This window comes from Arabidopsis thaliana, chromosome 3, assembly GCF_000001735.4.
Source record: "Arabidopsis thaliana chromosome 3, partial sequence".
Taxonomy (NCBI): domain Eukaryota; kingdom Viridiplantae; phylum Streptophyta; class Magnoliopsida; order Brassicales; family Brassicaceae; genus Arabidopsis; species Arabidopsis thaliana.
The window spans coordinates 20,940,832-20,961,449 of record NC_003074.8 but is presented as its reverse complement, the minus strand read 5'-3'; the positions used below and the strand labels follow the sequence as shown (position 1 = coordinate 20,961,449).

The window sequence follows — 20,618 nt, the reverse complement described above, 5'->3', positions numbered from 1 at the left end:
TACCTTTGTTAAAGTAACCCCATCTTTCTCCATATTTACAGTTCTACCTGTCTGACAGTCGCCGGCTTTTTGTCACGCTTTCTTTGCTTCCGTCTGAAGATTACTCAATATACTACTCACGATATAAAATCCTTTCTTTCTTTTATTTTTAAACCTCAAGAATTTCTATAAATAGAACAAAAAAGAATCGATCAAATCTGCTAAGATTCGATCACCATTATAGATGAAACTCAATGTTAGTAGAACAAGTCGTTTAAAAATGGTAACTTGGGGATGAAAAGTGAAAATTCAACAAGCAAACTAAAGATGTTGCTAGGATTTTGGAACCATCTTCTTCCGGCGCTTTCCGCTGGAAGACTCATTGGTCTGGGTATGGATGTAGCTCCTAAGCTTCTTTAGAATCTTCCTCTCACTCACACGCAACACAAGCGAATGATATAGTCTCCTGTCTCTCGGAAGACAACAAGTCTTCACCCTAACAATGTCATCTTCCAATGAGCTCAATGATCCATATAAACTCTCTCGCTTATCCACAATAGTTAGAAGAGCTTCACAAACACCATCTGTCAGAAGAATATCATTTCCGCTTTCTCCATACACAAACTTGTGTTTCCCAATTGTTATCTCGTAAGAAGAAGATCTTTTTCCTTCTTTCGAGGGAGAAGCTCCTGTTGTTGATTCAGCTAGATCCAGTTTATTGTATGTGTCGTCTGGTAAGAGCAGTATATAGAGTAGGATCAGGAGCTCGGTTTGGGGTTCTCCGGTTGAAGATACCTCAAAGTATTCTGAGTTTTGACTCTCGCATCCTGTGTAACCTAGTTTTCTCCACAAGGCCAGTCTAGCTCGAGTGTACCGGCTTGTGAATGAGGATGTGCTCCATTCGGTTACTAATTCTAGATCTATGTTTACTATGTCATATGGATTATCGAGCTCTGTAAATCCGTACCTGTGGAGTAATGCAGCATTACCCATCAAACCGTATGTATTGAATACCTACACAGAAAATCATGGCATCAATGCAAATGACATATAATTCTAACTTGAAAACCAAATGAAAAATCATACATACCTCAGCTCCAGCTGAGACATCCTTCACCATAATCATTTTTAGACCGGATTGATCATTTTGCAGCATTGAAGAGTTTTCTTCTTCCTCTTCTCCTTCTTCTTCTTCTTCTCCTTCTTCTTCTTCTTCTTCTTCTTCTTCTTCTTCTTTGGCTTCGTCATCAGTGTTTTCACCAGGAACTTCCTCAAAAGACTGCTCAGGCGAGGAAGAAATTTTACTGGAAGGCTCGTCTTCATCAGTGGTCTCATTTGCAGCATCATCGTTGTCAGATTCATCAGCTTCAGAATCGGATTCATGAGTGAAGTGAACGTCTTCTGCCCCAGTTTTATGATTAAAGCTGCAAAATGAAATAAACAGGCAATACTAAGAAGAGTGGACAATGAGTAAATCATCAAGCATTTGTCAGGAAATTCACCTAGCATGCTAGAATCACATTTAGTTCATCGAAACCGACTTCTAAGGATCATTTTTTCCACATGAAAAAAAAAATCAAAACGGAAAAGCACAGATCCAAGTAAATAACCAATAAGATGCTGCAATCCAGAAGAAGGCTGTGAAAAAAATCAGCACATTGATTGCTAACTGTATAGATTATCTGCAATCACTGACAGGACTGGGAACATACTCGGTCTTATCAAAGTGATTGAACCTAACGAGACCTTAAAATCTACACAGCGGAAATCTCTTGAGGACAACATAAACAAGCAAATGTTGGTCCAACAACTAGGCAAATTGGCCGATATACAAGATGCAATAAAAACTCACAAGTCTGGGAAGTGAACAGAGAAATAAGGAAAACATCTATATGACCATAAACTAAGTAACTAACTATATAAGTCTATGGTTAATGCAAAGCTTAGGGAGTAAAAACAGCTGATACAGGAAAGCATTTCTAAGGTATTAAACCTCAATTCTAACAACTTTCTTTGGTTGATACATATTTAGCTTAACAAGCCCTATGAAGACAAATGTGAGGTAAACTTACAGGTCTGCAAGAGGAACCATCCCGGATCCATGGTAATCATCGATTTCGAAAGACCGTGAAGCAATTAAACTCTTAGCAGCAAGATACTCTTTGATTCCAAACGAATCAGAATCAACATTCTGAGGCAGTGAAGAGGTAAGCGGCAAAATGTTTTCTTTCCAATCCTCATATATAAGAACATGATCTTCCTTCACCAACTGCCTACAAAAAATTCAAACTGATGAGTAGTGAATTCAACTACAATGCAATGGTAAATCAAAATTTGGAAAGGAAACCTTATGAAGCTCAGTTCCAGATAAGAGAGAATCTAAGTCTTCAAGAGACCAAACAAGAGGCAAATCTTCTTGAATAGGAAGAATCTGAAGATAACCAGCCCAAGGAGATTCTTCACCTAAGCTTCTCTCGTACATGAGAGCCACAGAGAGACCTAAACTTCCATCTAAATCAGCAGATTCGATCATCTCACGAGCTCCACTGGTTTTGATAGTGAGACAAGCAGTTTTTGAGATATTGGCAACAACATCTCCTTCCTTCAAATCGCAGAATGCTCTCACAGAGACACCATCGTTTTCGTCGTCGACGAGGTTGAGAGCTTCGCTGCAATCAACGCCGTTAGCTTGCATCCATCTCTTGAATGCTCTTAATCTCCTACTAACAATGCGAGAGACGAGAAATTAAACAAGGTAAAATTAAAGGTTCTATTCATTGACTATAGAGCGAGAGAGAACCTTGTGGCCATGAGTGAAGGTCTCCGATGAAATCGCCGGAGGGAAACAAAACAACGTCCGGTGAGAGAGACAACGACGGCGATAAATGAATAAAGGGTTTATGATGTTCAGTAACATACGAAGAGTATTGACGAAAATACCCTTCCATCTGAAAATTAAATAAACCTGAAGTAATTTGGATAACAGCTTCTAATTGCCACACTTTAATTACGGGGAAATTATTTATATGTTTTGTATCTTCCCTTTTAAACATTATCAAACTAGTAATCTATGCATCACATACAAATACTCCATTTCATTTTTGTAATGAGTTTAGCGATAATATGCATACAAATTTAAGAGTGTTCAATCCGAATTTTGGTTTAGTTTTGAATCTTCTGATACGTGACGAAAAGAAAAAAAACTTTTGATACGTAAAATAGTATCTAAAACAAAACATTTATCATTGGGATAAACAGTTTAGTACTCAAATTCAGAGTTTGGTATTTAATCCTAAAATATTAATAAAACTTTGATTTTTTTTGTTTGGTTTGAATTTAAATTCAAAATTTTGGATAAAGAAAAAGGTGAATGTATTCATACCATATTAATATATAATTCGATTTGAATTCGGATCCGATTATTCAGAATAAACACCCCTTGATATCAATGTAGACACTTATAGCCTCAACCCTTAGTTATGTTAGAAGTTATCGACTCTCACGTCATTGTAGGAGATTTTTCAGATTGTGGTTTAATCTGTATTTATTTGACATGGAGGTTTATCTTGCAAAAAAAAATTATATTGAGGGTTTTTTGCACAAAATCCTTATGTATTCAAACGGAGTTATCGACTGCCACGTCATCGATATACGGGAGGGTTGTATTGCAGGTGATTTAGAGTAGGTGGGGTTGACTTGCATAATTCGGACTTGGAGGGTAACTTGCAAACGAGATTGATTTGGAGGGTTATTTTGCAGAAAACTCTTCTTTTAAAAAGTATTAAAGAGTTTTACATCCAACAGTGTTAAAGAGTTTTACATCCAACTTTGAATTAAAGGAAAAAGCCTAATGTTTAGTGTATAAATTTCCAAAAACAAAAATATCAAGTAAGACTTTGATCTTCAATACATTACCATTTCATACATTTATATATAGAATAGACTAAAGTATGTGCTATAAACAAACCAATAATAATAAAAACTTTGTAATCATTAATTATAACAAAGATAAATGAATACTCAGCCAAAACAACATCATGTTCGGGTGCAGGAGAAGAAACGACAACAAAATCTTCCTCGTTCACTCCATTTGATGAACTCTCGGCAATTTTCTATCCTCGCCACAACCAAAAACGCAGAGTTTTGGTGATTCCACCATCGATTACTCTTTTATTTCTGATTCATTTTCAAGAGTGTCGAACAATACCGGTTTACTAGAAAACATCGTGAAGGAAGGAATAAAAGAAAGAAAATAAATGCAGTTGATCTCAACCTATCTATGGAGTTTGATTTGAATTTTGTGTGTTTTATTTTTCCATCAAAAATAAATAAAATGCTACCATTGTAATTTTTGATTAAGAATTACAATGGTAAGCATTTTATTTTATGTTTATTTACTCTTTTATTTATGTTTTTTTGTGTTTTATTTATGTTTTCCACCATAAACCTGTTTCATGATTTTGTAACGTGATCATTGACAGAAGAACACACAAAATGGATTCATGACGCACCAACAGAAACAAGAAGAAGACTCAAAACAAGACTCAAAACAGAATCCAAAAAACTTAAAAACCTAAATAACTTGGGAACCAAGAAACACTTCTTACCTTGTCGTGTTGTGAGAAGAGTGATCAAGAGAGTATTCTTGCATTAACCAATCAGTTTTGACGCCTTCTGATGGTTTCCCAACGTAGTATGCAAGTGGCCTTTTGTTGCCAACGACACCATCTCCAGCTTTAAATCTTTTGGGCAGCCACTTTTGCGTGCCAATATCCTCCGTCAGTGTCGCCACGTTTCTGCCTTTTCGCACCATTACCAACTCTCTTTGTTTGGCTTAAACCTTGATCAACTTTGTTCCTCTCCGTTATAATAAACCATTCTTTATCGTTACCCTTCTGGAATTCCTCTGTTTCAAAAATATATATATATAGATATATGTTAATCACTTAATAAACTAAAGAATTCAACTAAGTAAACAATACATATGGACGGAGACAAAGTTAACCTGAAAGTGTCTGTGGATTCGACTCGTAGATATTGACGCGATGAATAGGAACATTGAGCAATACGTTGGTGTTGCCGTCCGAGTAAGGTTTCAAGTAACAATTGATGACTTCTTTATCGTTTGGCATAAACTTAAAACCTGGCGGTAATACGTAAGCTATCGTCGACGGAGGAGACATGTTATCAGCTGCCAAAGAAGACGAAGAAGAAGGAATCTCTGACTGTGGTTGCGTTTGCGGTTCCGGCCAGGATCTTTCTTTGCGCTTGTTTCTTCCAGGCATCATCATCAAGTAACTTTGGAGCTTTGACAAAAAACAAGGAGTAAGTTTCGTAAGAGATATTCAGTTAGTTAGTAATTGTCTCTTATTTATAAGAATGTAATAAGACGGTGTATATATAAAATGATTTATAAAATTTGAGATAATATGGGATTAAGTTTCGTAAGAGATTTTTGCGTAAGTTTCGTAAGAGATATTCAGTTAGTTACGTTAGTTATTGTCTCTTATTTATAAGAATGTAATAAGACGGTGTATATATAAAATGATTTATAAATTTATCGAATTTGAGATAATATGGGGTTCGGATAATATAAGATTTGCTGAATATCAAATTGAGATTGAGATTTGGAAAAGAATAAGTTTCATGTTTAGCTAACAAACGTTAAAATTGTGGAATAATGTAAGCAAGAATGTGAATTACTCCAAACAACACAAGTTAACAAAGAAATAAACGTTGATTACATTAAATGTGAAATAAATCTGTTTTTGAAAAAAATATACCGTTTTCATGTTAAAATTGAAATAGTGTTGATTAAAAGAAAATGTTAGACAAAGTTTAAATAGAGCCATTGATAACAACTAGATAGGAAAAAGACCTTTGGTGTGAAAGAGTTTGCCTGAAGGTCGACTGTGAGTGAGCATGGTGTAGCTCGCCGGAAAGGCTGTGAATTTCGTCGGAGAAGCTCTATGTCACTAGTACTCACTTCGGTTAATGTCTTTTCGCGAATGTTCTCAAGATACTTACTTTGAGCAAAACTGAACGTGAAGATTTTGAAATCGAACATAGCCTCTCACATGCTTTTGAGTTTTGAGAGCAACACTTTCAACCTAAGTAGCAAACAATGTAGCGATAAAATTCATATTTGTAGTCAAGCTTTAGTTAAAGAGATAAGTTTGAGTTAGCCATACAAAGCAGTTTATAAATATTAGCAATTTTAAAAGAAAAAATATAATTGTTTACACAAAAATTATATCATTAATAATACAAAAAAACATTTTCACATTTTTTAAAATAAATTTTAATAAATCTTACATTTTATAGTATCAAATATTACTCATAATATATTACTCATAATATATTAAAATTTGTTAAAAACATTATTTTGTTTATTAAATATATATATATAGGTATATATAGAGATTGTTAATATAATATTTATTTTGTTATTCTGCAAAATATATCTCATCAATATATTTCAAAACTAATTTCATTAATCTACGGGTTTTTGTGAAACAAGAAACACATAGTTACCTTGTTGTTGTGAGAAGAGTGATCAAGAGAGTATTCAAGCATTAACCAATCAGTTTTGACCAAGAAAATTTTGTGAACACCTTCAATATTTTCCTAATTAACATCTTCTAACAAAAATTAACCTAACGAAACATTCATTGTACACATGCTTTTTGGTTGAATAAATTTTAAATCTATTGAAAAGAAAGGGAAAAAAAAACCAACCTAGTAAAATCACAAATATTAACCTAAATATTACTCATATGATTTATTAGCAAATTCAAATTGGTCGTTCTTTTGGCGGGAGAGAGAGACGATGTGCGAAAAAGCGAGAGTGATAGTGAGAATGCTACAAGGATGCAACAGTATGAAGAAGCTCCGTAAGATCCATTCTCATGTCATCATCAATGGTCTCCAACATCATCCTTCCATCTTCAACCACCTCCTCCGCTTCTGCGCCGTCTCCGTCACTGGTTCTTTATCTCACGCTCAACTTCTCTTCGACCATTTCGATTCCGATCCATCAACATCGGATTGGAACTACCTTATTCGTGGCTTCTCCAATTCTTCTTCTCCTCTAAATTCGATTCTCTTCTATAACCGAATGCTTCTCTCCTCTGTTTCACGTCCTGATCTCTTCACTTTCAATTTCGCTCTCAAATCATGTGAGAGGATTAAATCGATTCCGAAATGTTTGGAGATTCACGGTTCGGTTATTCGATCTGGGTTTCTTGATGACGCTATTGTTGCCACTAGTCTCGTTCGTTGTTACTCTGCGAATGGAAGTGTTGAGATTGCATCTAAAGTGTTCGACGAAATGCCTGTTAGAGACTTGGTTTCTTGGAACGTTATGATCTGTTGCTTTTCTCATGTTGGTTTACATAATCAAGCGTTGAGTATGTACAAGCGAATGGGAAATGAAGGTGTGTGTGGTGACTCTTACACGCTCGTTGCTTTGTTATCTTCTTGTGCTCACGTTAGTGCTTTGAATATGGGAGTTATGCTACACAGGATAGCCTGTGATATTCGATGTGAGAGTTGTGTCTTTGTGAGTAATGCTCTTATTGATATGTATGCAAAATGTGGTAGCCTTGAAAATGCTATTGGTGTGTTTAACGGGATGCGAAAAAGAGATGTGTTGACCTGGAACTCAATGATTATTGGGTATGGAGTTCACGGGCATGGCGTAGAGGCCATCTCGTTCTTCAGAAAGATGGTGGCTTCCGGGGTTAGACCCAATGCCATCACATTCCTTGGATTGTTGTTAGGTTGTAGTCATCAAGGTCTAGTTAAAGAAGGAGTTGAGCATTTTGAAATCATGAGTTCACAGTTCCATTTGACTCCGAACGTCAAACACTATGGATGCATGGTGGATCTCTATGGACGAGCAGGTCAGCTAGAAAACTCCCTCGAGATGATATATGCGTCTTCCTGCCATGAGGATCCCGTCTTGTGGAGAACCCTGCTTGGCTCTTGCAAAATCCACAGGAATTTGGAATTAGGAGAAGTAGCCATGAAGAAATTGGTGCAGCTTGAGGCTTTCAATGCAGGGGACTATGTGCTTATGACTTCGATATATTCTGCAGCGAATGATGCGCAAGCTTTTGCTAGTATGAGAAAACTAATAAGAAGCCATGATTTACAGACAGTTCCAGGATGGAGTTGGATTGAGATTGGTGATCAAGTTCACAAATTTGTCGTTGATGACAAAATGCATCCGGAGTCTGCAGTTATTTACTCAGAACTCGGGGAAGTAATCAACCGTGCCATTCTAGCTGGATACAAGCCAGAGGACTCAAACAGAACTGCTCCTACTCTCTCTGATCGGTGTTTAGGATCTGCAGATACATCTCATAGTGAAAAATTGGCTATTGCATATGGATTAATGCGAACTACTGCAGGAACAACTCTCCGAATCACAAAGAATCTGAGAGTTTGCAGAGATTGTCATTCGTTTACAAAATATGTATCAAAAGCATTCAATCGGGAAATTATTGTAAGGGATAGAGTTCGATTTCATCACTTTGCAGATGGTATTTGTTCTTGCAACGACTACTGGTGAAAAAAACTGTTCTTGGTCAGCTTAAAAGGTTTGACTTTTGCTTGTTTTACTGTTTTGGTGTAAGATTCGTGTGCCTTAGGCGAAATGATAGTTATTCACGTGTTATAGTCTCTTGGTGTTTTGTTAAGTACGTTAGCTGATAATACGAGGTTTCCACAATATTTTCTATTTGTTCTATTTTTCTGATTCTTTGTTAATATGATCTCCATCTTCTTTTGCAGAATTTTTACCACAAGATTCCTTAAAAGGAAAAGTGAGAGAGAGAAGAGATGAGACAATCATTGACACAGGTATCACATTGCTAATACATTTGGCTTCTGTAGCTATCTTTTAGTGTGGAAATCCCAACTTATGTTTTTTGGCTGCTGTTGGAAGCTGTTGGGTCTGATTAATGCTTGTGAATCATATCTAACTTTTTACCTTGTCAATGTTATCGGTTTTCCCCATAGTATCTCAATCCATCAGTGGCTGTGATTGATATTGTGGAGTCATATATCTAGTCTGACAAATGGTTTACCTTGATTTTATAATGTTTGAACACTGTTTTGTGATTGGCAGAGGTCGTGCTTATGGTCTGGAACAAGAATATAACAGAGACACGAAAATCAACCAAAGAAAAAGAAGAATCCAAACCCCAGAAATAGCAGAGACTTGAGAGCATTCTTTGGTGCAACACTTGAAGAGAAGAACCGAAGCTGAGTACCAGTGATAGAGAGCATTAAAATTATTAGCCAGAGGGTCCTAGTTGGGTAGTGAATATGTTATATTGAACATTAAAATGAACTTTTAGCTAGATTGTGAACAAAAGAGTGTGATTGGTGTTGTTACAAAGTGTATAGATCATGAAGGGGTAAGAGGGAGAGGAGAGTTGAGGATAAAATGTTTAAACAGAGTAAGAGCAGCCTTAGGTTTGTAAAGAGGAACTTCATGACCAGCTCCTCTCACTGTGGCAAACCTAAAATTCCCTCTGTATTCCTCTGTGAAACCTCCCACCTGTCCTTCACTAAACCACGGAAGCCATTCCGTAACAGCCGTTAGATTCATCATCTTCAGTGCGTACATTGTAACTGTCACCGAAATCACCGCATCCGTGTCTCCACTGAACATAGTGACCGGCGTAACTCTCACCAGCGATGTAAAAATCTCTTCCTTTATATTCCGGAAACCTCTCCAGCCATTTCACCAAGAAAACGTAGTTATCAGCTGCTGTTTTCATGTCCCCGGGATTCTCCATATCCGTTGTTGTGTTCGTGTATGAGAATCCCGTTCCTGCCGGAGATTCTAAGAATAACATGTTCGCCACTGCCAATGTGAATAAGCAGAAACGGGCTTTTAGCTAAAAACCCGTATATAGAGAAGCAAAAGAAGTATTATCCAAAAAAGAAGATAAACTAAACATTCTATTAGAAGAAGGTTTGTACCGTTGTTCCATGAATAAGGATTGGTATAGAGTGTTTTGTTGTCGCTATGTACGCGGAATGGACCAAGCTCTTGAAATGCCCCATACAGAGAGGAGCAGCCCGGTCCTGCATTTTTAAAACATACTTATATAATGTTTATGTTTAATGGACAAAATATAATTCATCAATTTTGTGAGTTAGCTTGTCTGTTTTCTCAATGAATAGGAAAACGAAAAAAGCAAAACATTTTATAGAACTAGAGACATGGTAGTAGATACATACCTCCGTTTAGCCATAGAACAAGGGGTGATGAGTTTTTGGTATTGGTGGCTTCCACGAAATAATAGTACAAGGATCGACCTGCTGACTCATTCACGGTCACATAACCGCCATATTGCTTAAAATTAACTGAAGGCTGTCCGGGAAGATTCTCAATTAGATCTCTTTCCTTTTGCTCTTGTTGGTTAACACCGCTTATGTTTTGGAGCGACAAAGACACGCTTAAACGACGAATCGCATTTAAGTGGCTTGTGTCTATTGACGAACCAATCCCTCGCTTTGATCGGTATAGACGGTTTCTAACATGTGATTGGCTGGTGCAATGGGTTTGTGATGCATGCAAAAAGAAAAGGAAGAGACAAGTGGTTATAGACCAGTCTTGTAGTTTTCCCATTCTATTTTGTTTGGATCGTTATGAAAGAAAGCATAATGAAGTTTTTTAAAAAATAAATTATTGCGATTTACGGTTAATTTTTTGGTTTTTAAAAGTTTATTTGATCACCTATTTTAAAACCTTTTTAACAATTTAACAATTAATTTGCTTCTGTAAATACTCTGAACCAACTTAAGTTTTTCCAACATTTGTAAACCAAAATAAACGATTTCAGAGAATTAGCTTTTCTAAAATTTAGAAAAAAGAAAAAGAATAAGTTTTTTTTCTGTTTGAACGAATTCTTGATTTGGAAGAGAGAAAAACAACCATATTTTATACTTTTTCATGAATAAGAAAAAAATGAAAAGTATAGTTAACCCACAAAAACTTATAATTTCACCTACAGAAAAGAAATTGATTCTTTATGAAAAACTATAAATCTTTATTACTGAAGGAAGAAGAGAGCTTGGTTTTGAGGAGTCTAACTTAAAACCAAAGCGTCTCTCACAACTAAGACAGCAAAATCGACTGCACTTAAATCAGTCAAGATTTATATTACTAGTACAAAAATCATTGTTGTAACTTTAGTTTAGACTACTACTATATATTCAGGATCTGTATGTAACTATCTATATATGACTGTGTATATCATGCTTCTTCGTAAAGTATATTCATGACCATTTATTATGTTGTTAATAAAATTTAATAATTCAATTTAGATCGGAGGTTAAACATGCTTATCATATTGTTTAACAGCCATCGACTAAGATTTGAAATCTTTAACGTGAACCAGCTCCGATGGCGATTCCACAAAGAAACAAGCGCAAAGCAAGATCCTCGCCGGAACGGCTAACACAACCGCCGGAACTACCACACAACTCCGACGTTCCTTCTTCTTCGTCTTCTTCTGCCGCTGATAATTTCTTTTCTTGGTCGACGAAACAGTTTGCTTTCCCGCCAGGTTATAGATTTGTACCAAAGGACCAAGAACTCATCTTTCATTACTTGAAACCCTTTTCGCAAGGCAATAAATGCTCATTGCTCAATGTTCCTATCCATCGTGTGAACATCTACGAGTCAAATCCACAACATCTTTCAGGTTTGTCTCCGTCAATGGCTCTGTTCTTTATTCTCTAATCGTGGTTTATGTATATAAATGGCTCTGTTCTTTTGAATTCAATACAGAGAAATATGAGAAGGGTAATGATAAAGATTGGTTCTATATATCGGAGAGGACCAAGACCGGTAAGGCTGGAAGAAGTAATAAACGTGTCGACAATGGAGGATATTGGAGCGCAACTGTAGCTGCCCAAAAGATCAACGCTGGAAATGGCATAGTCGGCTACAAGACTTCACTAGAGTACTATGTTGGGAAACAATCAAATAGTGTCAAAGGGGATTGGTTAATGCAAGAGTACTGGTTTGAGTCTTCTGATGATAACAACAACGAGAAGGTGAGGGTAAGTGTCTTTACTTGGATTCCAAGTTATTAGGATTCGTGACTTTTGGATTTATTGTGTTTTGTTTTGGTTGGTGTGTATAGGTGGATCATGCTTTGTGCAAGATTTATCTGACTCCAGCGGCAGCAAAGAAGAAGAAAGCTGAGGAAGCAGAGAATGAGAAGCTGAAGAAAGAAGAAGACGTTGAGCAGCTGGATTTGAATCAACCAGACCAATTGCAGCTGCAACAGCCTCATGATATTGTGTATCAACCGCAGTATTGTTTACTTCCAGAACATCATCAGCCGCAGCCTTTTCCTGATAACTTTTCTGAGTTGATCAGCTTTCAACAGCAACCAGTGATGATCCCAGACGATTTTGAAGATTTCTTGGCTGAATTCACTAAACCACATTCACTGGATGGAGATGAAGAATTCAACAATTATGGTTTGTTTGAAGGCTTCTTTGACACAGAAGGAATGATAAAACATTAAACTAACTGATCTCAATCTGCTCATACTTTGTCATTTTGGTTTTTGTTTTCAAACACCAAAAACAAAAAGAAAACTAACTGATCTAGCTTTTGTGCCTTTATGAGTTTTGTTATCAGAAAGAAAACAGAGAGAAGATTTCATTAGTTTTTTTGCTAAAATTTCATTAGTTGCTATCGGCATTGTTTTTCAAAACCAGAGATAATTCTCCCTGTCTTTATTGCTTTTGATGCCTTGATCATATAAAACATTTATACACAATTTGTCCAACATTTTCTTACCGTTTTAAACTAACACATACAAATATAAAACACCGGTGTCTTCTTCTTCTTCATTTCCTCCTCTAAACATTTGTTTAGTTTATAAGCACGCAACAGTGCCACCCCCAAAATTTCTAATTTTTAATATTTTAATGGACTGCCCTCTTTAAGAAATTAATTCTGCCCCCATTAAATGAATCACTTCTCAAAACAGAAAGTTATTTGCAATTTATATTTCCTTACTACAATACAATCAATATCTTTTATTCAATATAATTTGTTCCTTTTCCTTTTCTTAATTGATTTTTGAAGATAGAAAATCAATCTTTATTTATTTGACTAACTACTTTTTCAATTTGTTGAAGTACTAAATAGTTATTAGTTATTACTGATCTTTTATTCTTAATGTAATCAAGTCTTTTTATGGGGGAAAAAGTATTAAAAATTTTCATTTCATAACTATCTTTTATTTTCATATAAAATATTGTTTTCAAAGTTAGTAACTCATAAGATTGTGACATGTGTCAAATCTATTGATCTTAGATTTTGACATTTGTAAAAAGAAAATTTCCTTCTATTAATTTTAAAACTATAAAAAATAATTGTGTGAAATTACAAATTAAAAATTATAAATAAGATAACTAAAAAAGCTATTTAAAAAAGAAATTATAAATAAGATAAATAAAACAAAACTTTATGTATCTTATTAAAAAAATAAAATTAAAAAAACGTTTACTTACTCTAATTTTAAGCTACTAATTATTAAACAAAAAGGACTACTTTTTATTAATGGGATCTATAAATAGGTAGCTCACCATAGCAACTTTTATTCATCCTCGATCAATAAACAAGCTTTTAGAATTCTAGTTTCAGTTTGCTTCAATCACAATTTCACCTTCTTCTTTTCTTTTTTTTGCTAAGAATGGAGCCAACACACAGAGCTTTGCCCGTAGGATTCAGGTTTCGTTCTACAAACTGTGAGATTTCAAACTATTTTTTGAAGAAAAAAGCTTTAGGACAACCCATGAAAGCTCGTACGATACCTGAAGAGTGTCATGATATCTTCTCAAGACATCCGCATGATCTGCCTGGTGAGAATTCGTGGATCTAAACTTTTATAAAGACAATGTCCATCTTTAATCATCCTGTGAAAGAGCCAACTGAATTTTCTTTGTTTCCTTCTTTCAGGTTATCCAAGTGAAGAACATTGGTACTATTTTTGCAGAAAACGTGACAACCAAGTTACTAGTAACTCTCATAATCTCTGGACACCAATCGGAGAAGAAACCAATGTGCTAGATCCAAAGAATAATGATGCATTAGTTGGTATTAAGCGTCGGTTTACTCTTATTGCGCAAGAAGAAGAAGAATCTGATAATATTTGTTTATCTGATGATGAAGAAGCTTTAAAGTATAATTGGTTCATGGATGAAATTAGCCTCCCACAAACAGTAGCGAATACTGATTGGGTTTTATGCCATATTTTTGGCAAGAAGACTAAACCCGAAACTACTGATTTGTCCACAATCGATTCCGAATCCGAATAGACTGCAAAGGTTTTTGATCCTATATGACCTCCAGTTCCTTCTCTGCACCTTAGCTTCTCTTCTTTATATATATATATATATATATATATATATATATATATACATGTTGGTTGGATTGTAAAGAGTTTTGACTAAAAGATCTAAAACATTCTCACTTTTTCACTAATAAGTAACATCTCCAAACTTTTAATACGAGAGTTGGGCCAGTTGCATAGAATTAGCCTCTCTAACACTAATCAAAACATTACAATATCGTTTTACAAAAACATTTCAGCAACAAAGTTCAGAATTCAGGTTCTGTAGACTACTCATAAGTCGATAACCCGAATGTGATTTGACCTGATTAACCGAAATAACGATAACCGGATACCAAGAATACCGGTTTTGTACATTATCGTTACAAGAACCGGATTTATTTAACCCTAAACAAGCGAACGAAGTTTTACACACCACCGTCTTCTTCTTCTTCCGAACGGAGAGTACTAGTTGTTCGCCGACGGCACTAGCTTCTTTTTCTTTCTCACTTTCGGTAAAGTTTCCTGTTTTCCTTCAGAAACGAAGACAAAAAAGTAGAGATTTTTATGAAGATTCATTTTTTTTTTCATTAAATTTAGTGCGCTTTCATCTGCAAAACGTCGATTAAAGGGAGGTCCAGGAATTGAAATTTGTTGATTCGTGTGTCTAGGGTTTAAGGGTCCCTTTCATCTGCAAGTTACGAATTGCAAGTCCACACGTTTATGCAATTGTTGGTGTTAGTCCTATAATTTCAATGTAGCTAGAACTTTTGTAGATATGATAAAAGTTCAGACTTTTGTTCATTAGTCAGTTGAAAAATTGTTTTCTGTGATGGATTCAGCAGCTGCTGAAGAAGATGCAGAGTGAGGAATCTCACGAGCTTACGGATGGAATATCCGAGGAGAAGGAGTCCAAGGAAACGATGAAGAGTCAAAAGGCTGATAGAAAGAAAAAGAAGTTGAAAGAGAAATTGCTTAAGGAAGCTTCGAAAGCTGACAATAGAGGTGTTTGCTACTTAAGTCGTATCCCACCACACATGGATCACGTTAGACTTCGCCATATTCTCGCTCAATATGGAGAACTCGGAAGGATTTATCTTGCACCTGAAGGTGAGGTTTTTTATCCTATCGAGTCCTCGTTTAATGTCAAAAGCACATCTTGGTCATATTAATGTGTTTCTGTATTGAAAAGTTAGCTGATACATTTGTCTATTGCTATTCAGATTCTGAAGCACAAGTGCACCGTAAGCGGGCTGGTGGATTTCGTGGCCAAAGGTTTTCTGAAGGGTACGCTTAAGGATATGTGTTTCCCCCGCTAGTTATTGGCTTTTCCCTTGTCTGTTTGTTGTGTTCAAAACACTTCTCCACATTGATAATTTGGATTCTTTTAATAATAGTTTTCGATATATTATTCTGTTCATTAACTGCAGGTGGGTGGAGTTTGCTAAGAAGAGCGTAGCTAAACGGGTTGCAGATATGCTAAATGGAGAACAAATCGGTATTCCTAATGAATCATATCAGTATGCATAGTCGACAGGTTAAATCTATAAGCTTATATGATTGTTAATGTTTGCTGTTTTCTTTCCTCAGGGGGGAAAAAGAAGTCATCAGTATACTATGATATTTGGAACATCAAATACTTGACCAAATTTAAATGGGATGATCTTACTGAAGAAATCGGTATTGTTAACCGCACAATATCTCTGCTGAAATTCTTGACAATTTTCTATGATATGATCTCTAATCTACAAAGGGATTGCTTTGTGCAGCATACAAAAGTGCAATACGGGAACAGAAATTAAATATGGTTCTTTCTGCTGCAAAGAGGGAGAAAGACTTTTATCTATCTAAAATAGAGAAGTCTCGTGCCATGACCGAGATAGATGCACGAATGGAAAAGGTGCTCACACTTTCTAATATTGTAAATTCAGAAGTACTCTATCTTACTTGTTCGATGTCTGCTTGTCTGAAATTTATAGCTTGTGATCTTTTTATAAACTATAAATCCATTAAGTAAATGCTAACTTTTAGAGTTGGATAATAGGCCTTCTTGTTTGGAGGAATTCAATTCTTCGTTTCTCCCTTTGTAAATCTCACTACTCTAACCAGATGTTTGGTTTGTATTCTTCTGTATTTGCGGTGGGCAGAAACGAAAGATTCAAGAAGAATCGGGTAGCAATGCTGAAGCAGCACCAGTCTTTCCACCTAGGGCGATTTTCCAGTTTAGACAGAAGAAATCAATTGAAAATGAGACATCTCAAAGCAAGCCTGGGCTCTCCACTGATTTCCTAGCATCGGTCAGTACTTTTTTCTTTTATCTTTGAAGAACCAAGAAGATTTTTTATTAGAATTAGAAGCATCACAGGTCGTCTAGATAACAACATATATAGTAGCTGCTTAGCTGGGGTAGATGAATGTCTTAAACCTGAATCGTATTCACATTATAACCTGGTGAACTATTGCATTGCTAGTCCAACTTGAGTTCGTAGACCTCGTTAGTATTCGTATTGGCTCTTATGCATAATCAATCGGTTATATCTTATGCTTAAATGATTATTAATGTCTGCTGGTTAGACTCGTATAGTTAGTATCTGTGTTCAGCTTTTCAACGCAAATATATCATATATGACCTCCGTATCGTATTGGCTGTTCCGGTTTAGAATGACTCATTTACATGCATATGTTATCAAATTTATGGTTTTGTTTATATTCTTTTTTCTGATTCAGGTATTTGGCGGTTCTTAAGGTTAAGAGGCATGTGACGTTGCGAATTGATCATAGCTTGATGGAGAAATCAATGAGCAATTCCATTATGTATGAATGTCAATTAGTTTCTGCAACTCAACAGAGAAAATATTCACATACACTTAGCAATTTGTATACTTTTGTGTTCTCCTTATAAGGTTAGCTATATACTATTGTCAAGAAACATATATGTGAAATTTCCACCACCAAAAAAAAAAAAGATTTAAAAGTGCATCAACATACACATAAGCACATGTTTTATATGAACACATGGATACCAAATGGATTCATCACATGGATAGGAAAAAACAATCTTCTAGACAATCAGGACGGCACCATACTGGTTTTGTGAATAACGAAAGAGAGACTATGTGACATTATTGGTCACCGAGACGACGAGAAGAAAGCAAGGGCTTTGGGAGATGAAGTTCTGCAGTTGCTGCACCATGGCTTGTGGCTGATGAACGGTGAAGCCTGCAACGGAATGAGCCTTCATGCTTTGTAGGAGCACAGATACAGACCGTCTTCCCCAACCGGTTGCTCTGGCTGAGCAGACCAAGGGAGTCCGTGGACCACGACTTCCTCATCGACAATCCCGTCTTGTTTCTGTTCTCACCTTCGTCCTTCACACGGCTAAACGGATTCTTGGTTTTGAGTGAACCTCTGCTGACACTGCTGGTCAGGCTCTTCCTTGGTTTTTCTTCCTCCATGAATCAAATTATGAACTTGGAAATGGAATCTAAGATAAGAGATATGACTATAAAGAAAAGTCTACACGTGAAACTGGGATCAGATAGAAATTAAGAATCCACCAAATATTTACTTGTAGGCAATGAGGTGGTCTATATAGACATAAAAATGTCAAAGACGTGACCGCTACCAAGTTTGTATATAATATTATGTCAGAAGCTCATGAACACGTCGTGGATGTTTACAAGGTCAATTCATGCGTCTCTACTCTCTGGTATTCTTCCTTAAAGATGGCGCTCTGGTTTAAACGCAGTCAATTTTTACAGAGTCAATAATAGAGAAAAGCAACCACAAGATTCCAGAAGAGAAAACAGTGAAATATCCTTTTCATAACATAAAATAAGGTTTTGCATAACAATCATAAAAGTCATGTCCCACGTTTTTTTATTTATAGAGACATTAGTAGACGAGAGCAAACTCTAAGCGTCCCTCTTATCATCAGGACAACAATCCACTTCAAGATGATCTTTAACCAGGAGGCCAGTTCATTTGGCGTCCTCCAATGAGATGAACATGAATGTGATACACCGATTGACCTACAAAAACCACAAGAATGTGAGAAGCATCAATCATGAGGTCCCTTTATTTCTTCAGGTGTTGAATTTCTGAATAGGCTAACTGAAGAAGTGGAACTATATATAAATACATACAGCCTTGAGGACCATCATTGATAACAATTCTGAAACCCTCTGCTAGGCCTTCTTGTTTTGCTACAAGCTTGGCAGTGTAGAGAAGGCGGCCCAAGATGTCGATGTGCCTTTCCTCAGCCTGCGGTAGCAGAACCAAACATTATTTAGCTTGTGTTTCAAAATGGGATCGAGTTCAACAATTGCCATGGTTTTAGCAGTTCATTTATTTGATTGCTGTCTGGATTTTGTTTCAGTGATAGGTACCTTAGAGAGGCCAGTTAGGCCATCCCTCACTTTTGGAATAAGGAGGATGTGAACAGGACCCTGGGGCGTTATGTCCCTAAAAGCTAAGACCTGCAAAATCATGCAACATGATTTGAGTAAACATGCTAGGAACAGTAGTTCTAATGAAGTGTGTACAACTAACTACTGACAAGTTTTAAAGTGGTAGGGATATTAAGAAACTAATTTCAGTTGTTAACACAAGACATTTCAATTTAGAAAATTTAACCAATGGCAGAAGAAACTAAAACATAGTAAAGCGGAGGCCATCTTAATATATGAAATTCACAGAATGCTTATGTCTCGTAGTCACAGTGCTTTAAAATGGAAAGAAGATTGAGGTAACTTGAGAGTATTGCATAACTACATGTTCCAGATGCAACAGAGGAGACACTTGTATAAAAAAGGTTATAGAACTAAAAAGTACCTTGTCATCCTCAAAAACCACGGTGGATGGAATCTCTTTGCTGATGATCTTGTCAAATCTGCAGCATATTCCAGCATAAGCTAAATAAATGTTAACAATTGTTTTAACAGAACAAAACAATTCAAATCTTCCAGGAGATATAATAGTACAATAGTTCCCTAATAGAAGGAACCTAAAATCTTGAAATTCTATCTAACAGCAGAGAAAAATCTCAGTTTCACTATATATAACTAAAATCTACATATAGGCTATGGAAATCAACAAACATAGACAAAGACTAAAAGAGCTTCTTCTCACAAACTCTAAGTCACTACACCCAAACTAAAGTATTGCACGTTCAATACGGAGTACTCATCAATCGTTACAGAGTTAACCGAAAGAACCAATTTCACAACTACTACATCGCAGAGGACAGCCATTACATTTGTTTTGTCCTTACAAATTTTCAGCTACACAAGCAGGAACAATAAAGCTACAACTAGATCCAAAGTCAAATAGAAATTCATTTCATTCAAAGAGTCAACCCAAACAAATCACAGTGATCTACATACAAAGAGAAAGAATCAACAATAGAAGGAAGATCGAAAGAGGAGGAGAGAAAGATGTAAAAAGGCATACATGGTGGGAGAATCGGAAGGAGTGGCGGCGAGAGCAGCTTCTTTCTCGGAAGCCATGACGGCGGAGGCAGGTGAGAAATGAGATGATAGAATCGAAACACGGTGGCTCATTAACACAAATTAAACCCTAAATTCGTAGACGGCACAAACAACTTCACCCGCCAATCTCTTTCTTCCAACCAATGATATCTTGCCACGTCATACCCTTATTTTTCCGTTGTCTGAACCTCTTTCTTCTTTATGGGCTTACTACTAGCCCACCAAAGACCAAACCCATTTCTTTATTGCCTAATCAAAATTATTGTCTTCATCCACAATTAACCCACAAAGTACTAGATAATACTAGTAAACGTCTGTTCATTCACTACAAACTCTTAACTAAATAAGTAAAAGCCAACAAAATAAGGAAAAAGGAGACAAGAAGTGAAAAAAAGTGATGGCGAGTAGGTTTGGTATCATTGGATTCTACATGGACCCCGTTGCATATGCTTAATGCTCAGAGTTAATTATAGTCATGGATAACACAAACACATCATTAAGACACAAAGTAGAGTTGTATTATCTAAGAATTAAGTAAGAAATGCTTTACAGCTTACGAAAATTAGTTTATAACTAAAGTGATTGGTATCTAATTAAAGTCAAATGCATCTCTCATTATAGTACAGAGTACTCTCTTGTTATACCACAAACAGAAAGTAAAAGTGCGATTATGATGTTTGAACCATCTATTCATGTTAACGTGACCTGAAATATCACATGCTCTGCTTAGCCTTTTTTGTCACTTTAGTGAGGCTAGGATATTAAATTCTTG

The 20,618-nt window shown here is 36.0% G+C and overlaps 9 protein-coding genes across 15 annotated transcripts; 4 read left to right on the top strand and 5 right to left on the bottom strand.

Annotated features, from left to right (window-relative positions):
- Positions 1-156: 156 nt before the first annotated feature.
- AT3G56570 (SET domain-containing protein) lies at positions 157-2,887 on the bottom strand. 2 transcript variants are annotated; one of them, NM_001339802.1, is made up of 5 exons: positions 2,780-2,866; positions 2,327-2,702; positions 2,052-2,248; positions 1,070-1,403; positions 157-993 (listed from the first exon to the last, which is right to left on the bottom strand). In NM_001339802.1, exons 1-5 carry the CDS (start codon positions 2,788-2,790, stop codon positions 313-315), a joined length of 1,599 nt encoding a protein of 532 aa, NP_001326995.1. In that variant the 5' UTR covers positions 2,791-2,866; the 3' UTR covers positions 157-312. The 2 variants fall into 2 exon arrangements, with proteins under 2 accessions (NP_001326995.1, NP_191216.1); NM_115515.2 differs by having other exon boundaries at positions 270-993; positions 2,327-2,699; positions 2,780-2,887.
- A 1,695-nt stretch (positions 2,888-4,582) lies between these two features.
- Positions 4,583-6,046, bottom strand: NAC065 (NAC domain containing protein 65; the record flags this gene model as incomplete). The annotated part of the gene is made up of 3 exons (NM_115514.1): positions 4,583-4,779; positions 4,985-5,285; positions 5,858-6,046. The coding sequence occupies 3 exons, from the start codon at positions 6,044-6,046 to the stop codon at positions 4,583-4,585; spliced, it is 687 nt and encodes a 228-aa protein (NP_191215.1).
- A 702-nt stretch (positions 6,047-6,748) lies between these two features.
- Positions 6,749-10,110, top strand: AT3G56550 (Pentatricopeptide repeat (PPR) superfamily protein). Of its 2 annotated transcripts, NM_001339801.1 has the most exons (3): positions 6,749-8,582; positions 8,776-8,844; positions 9,113-10,110. In NM_001339801.1, the coding sequence occupies exon 1, from the start codon at positions 6,809-6,811 to the stop codon at positions 8,552-8,554; it is 1,746 nt and encodes a 581-aa protein (NP_001319768.1). In that variant the 5' UTR covers positions 6,749-6,808; the 3' UTR covers positions 8,555-8,582; positions 8,776-8,844; positions 9,113-10,110. The 2 variants fall into 2 exon arrangements, with proteins under 2 accessions (NP_001319768.1, NP_191214.1); NM_115513.3 differs by having other exon boundaries at positions 6,804-8,582; positions 8,776-9,158.
- AT3G56540 (alpha/beta-Hydrolases superfamily protein) lies at positions 9,558-10,627 on the bottom strand (the record flags this gene model as incomplete). Its single annotated transcript, NM_115512.1, has 3 exons — positions 9,558-9,856; positions 9,976-10,080; positions 10,237-10,627. 3 exons carry the CDS (start codon positions 10,625-10,627, stop codon positions 9,558-9,560), a joined length of 795 nt encoding a protein of 264 aa, NP_191213.1.
- A 777-nt stretch (positions 10,628-11,404) lies between these two features.
- On the top strand, positions 11,405-12,539 carry NAC064 (NAC domain containing protein 64; the record flags this gene model as incomplete). Its single annotated transcript, NM_115511.1, has 3 exons — positions 11,405-11,705; positions 11,792-12,060; positions 12,150-12,539. The coding sequence occupies 3 exons, from the start codon at positions 11,405-11,407 to the stop codon at positions 12,537-12,539; spliced, it is 960 nt and encodes a 319-aa protein (NP_191212.1).
- A 1,179-nt stretch (positions 12,540-13,718) lies between these two features.
- AT3G56520 (NAC (No Apical Meristem) domain transcriptional regulator superfamily protein) lies at positions 13,719-14,343 on the top strand (the record flags this gene model as incomplete). The annotated part of the gene is made up of 2 exons (NM_115510.1): positions 13,719-13,887; positions 13,985-14,343. 2 exons carry the CDS (start codon positions 13,719-13,721, stop codon positions 14,341-14,343), a joined length of 528 nt encoding a protein of 175 aa, NP_191211.1.
- A 267-nt stretch (positions 14,344-14,610) lies between these two features.
- On the top strand, positions 14,611-17,522 carry AT3G56510 (RNA-binding (RRM/RBD/RNP motifs) family protein). 5 transcript variants are annotated; one of them, NM_115509.3, is made up of 8 exons: positions 14,611-14,872; positions 15,203-15,467; positions 15,581-15,644; positions 15,788-15,855; positions 15,948-16,037; positions 16,127-16,257; positions 16,505-16,654; positions 17,085-17,522. In NM_115509.3, the coding sequence occupies exons 2-8, from the start codon at positions 15,215-15,217 to the stop codon at positions 17,100-17,102; spliced, it is 774 nt and encodes a 257-aa protein (NP_191210.2). In that variant the 5' UTR covers positions 14,611-14,872; positions 15,203-15,214; the 3' UTR covers positions 17,103-17,522. The 5 variants fall into 5 exon arrangements, with proteins under 5 accessions (NP_191210.2, NP_001326048.1, NP_001326047.1 ...); NM_001339799.1 differs by having other exon boundaries at positions 14,611-15,088; NM_001339798.1 differs by having other exon boundaries at positions 14,611-15,094; positions 15,200-15,467.
- AT3G56500 (serine-rich protein-like protein) lies at positions 17,480-17,812 on the bottom strand (the record flags this gene model as incomplete). Its single annotated transcript, NM_115508.1, has 1 exon — positions 17,480-17,812. One exon carries the CDS (start codon positions 17,810-17,812, stop codon positions 17,480-17,482), a length of 333 nt encoding a protein of 110 aa, NP_191209.1.
- A 168-nt stretch (positions 17,813-17,980) lies between these two features.
- Positions 17,981-20,165, bottom strand: HIT3 (HIS triad family protein 3). The gene is made up of 5 exons (NM_115507.4): positions 19,809-20,165; positions 19,191-19,248; positions 18,746-18,835; positions 18,503-18,620; positions 17,981-18,388 (listed from the first exon to the last, which is right to left on the bottom strand). Exons 1-5 carry the CDS (start codon positions 19,916-19,918, stop codon positions 18,321-18,323), a joined length of 444 nt encoding a protein of 147 aa, NP_567038.1. The 5' UTR covers positions 19,919-20,165; the 3' UTR covers positions 17,981-18,320.
- Positions 20,166-20,618: the final 453 nt, after the last annotated feature.

Bases quoted from the DNA above. Each gene is read 5' to 3' on its own strand.
- AT3G56510 (NM_115509.3), top strand. From the start codon at position 15,215: ATGCAGAGTGAGGAATCTCACGAGCTTACGGATGGAATATCCGAGGAG. The intron at 15,856-15,947 runs GTATTCCTAATG...TTCTTTCCTCAG, and splicing joins GCTAAATGGAGAACAAATCG to GGGGGAAAAAGAAGTCATCA. The intron at 16,038-16,126 runs GTATTGTTAACC...TGCTTTGTGCAG, and splicing joins TGATCTTACTGAAGAAATCG to CATACAAAAGTGCAATACGG.
- AT3G56570 (NM_001339802.1), bottom strand. The intron at 2,249-2,326 runs GTTTCCTTTCCA...TTTTGTAGGCAG, and splicing joins CTGGAACTGAGCTTCATAAG to TTGGTGAAGGAAGATCATGT. The intron at 994-1,069 runs GTATGTATGATT...TTTTCTGTGTAG, and splicing joins ATGTCTCAGCTGGAGCTGAG to GTATTCAATACATACGGTTT.
- HIT3 (NM_115507.4), bottom strand. From the start codon at position 19,918: ATGAGCCACCGTGTTTCGATTCTATCATCTCATTTCTCACCTGCCTCC. The intron at 18,836-19,190 runs GTACTTTTTAGT...ATGATTTTGCAG, and splicing joins TGGTTTTTGAGGATGACAAG to GTCTTAGCTTTTAGGGACAT. The intron at 18,389-18,502 runs GTATGTATTTAT...TGGTTTTTGTAG, and splicing joins CAATGATGGTCCTCAAGGCT to GTCAATCGGTGTATCACATT.
- AT3G56550 (NM_001339801.1), top strand. From the start codon at position 6,809: ATGTGCGAAAAAGCGAGAGTGATAGTGAGAATGCTACAAGGATGCAAC.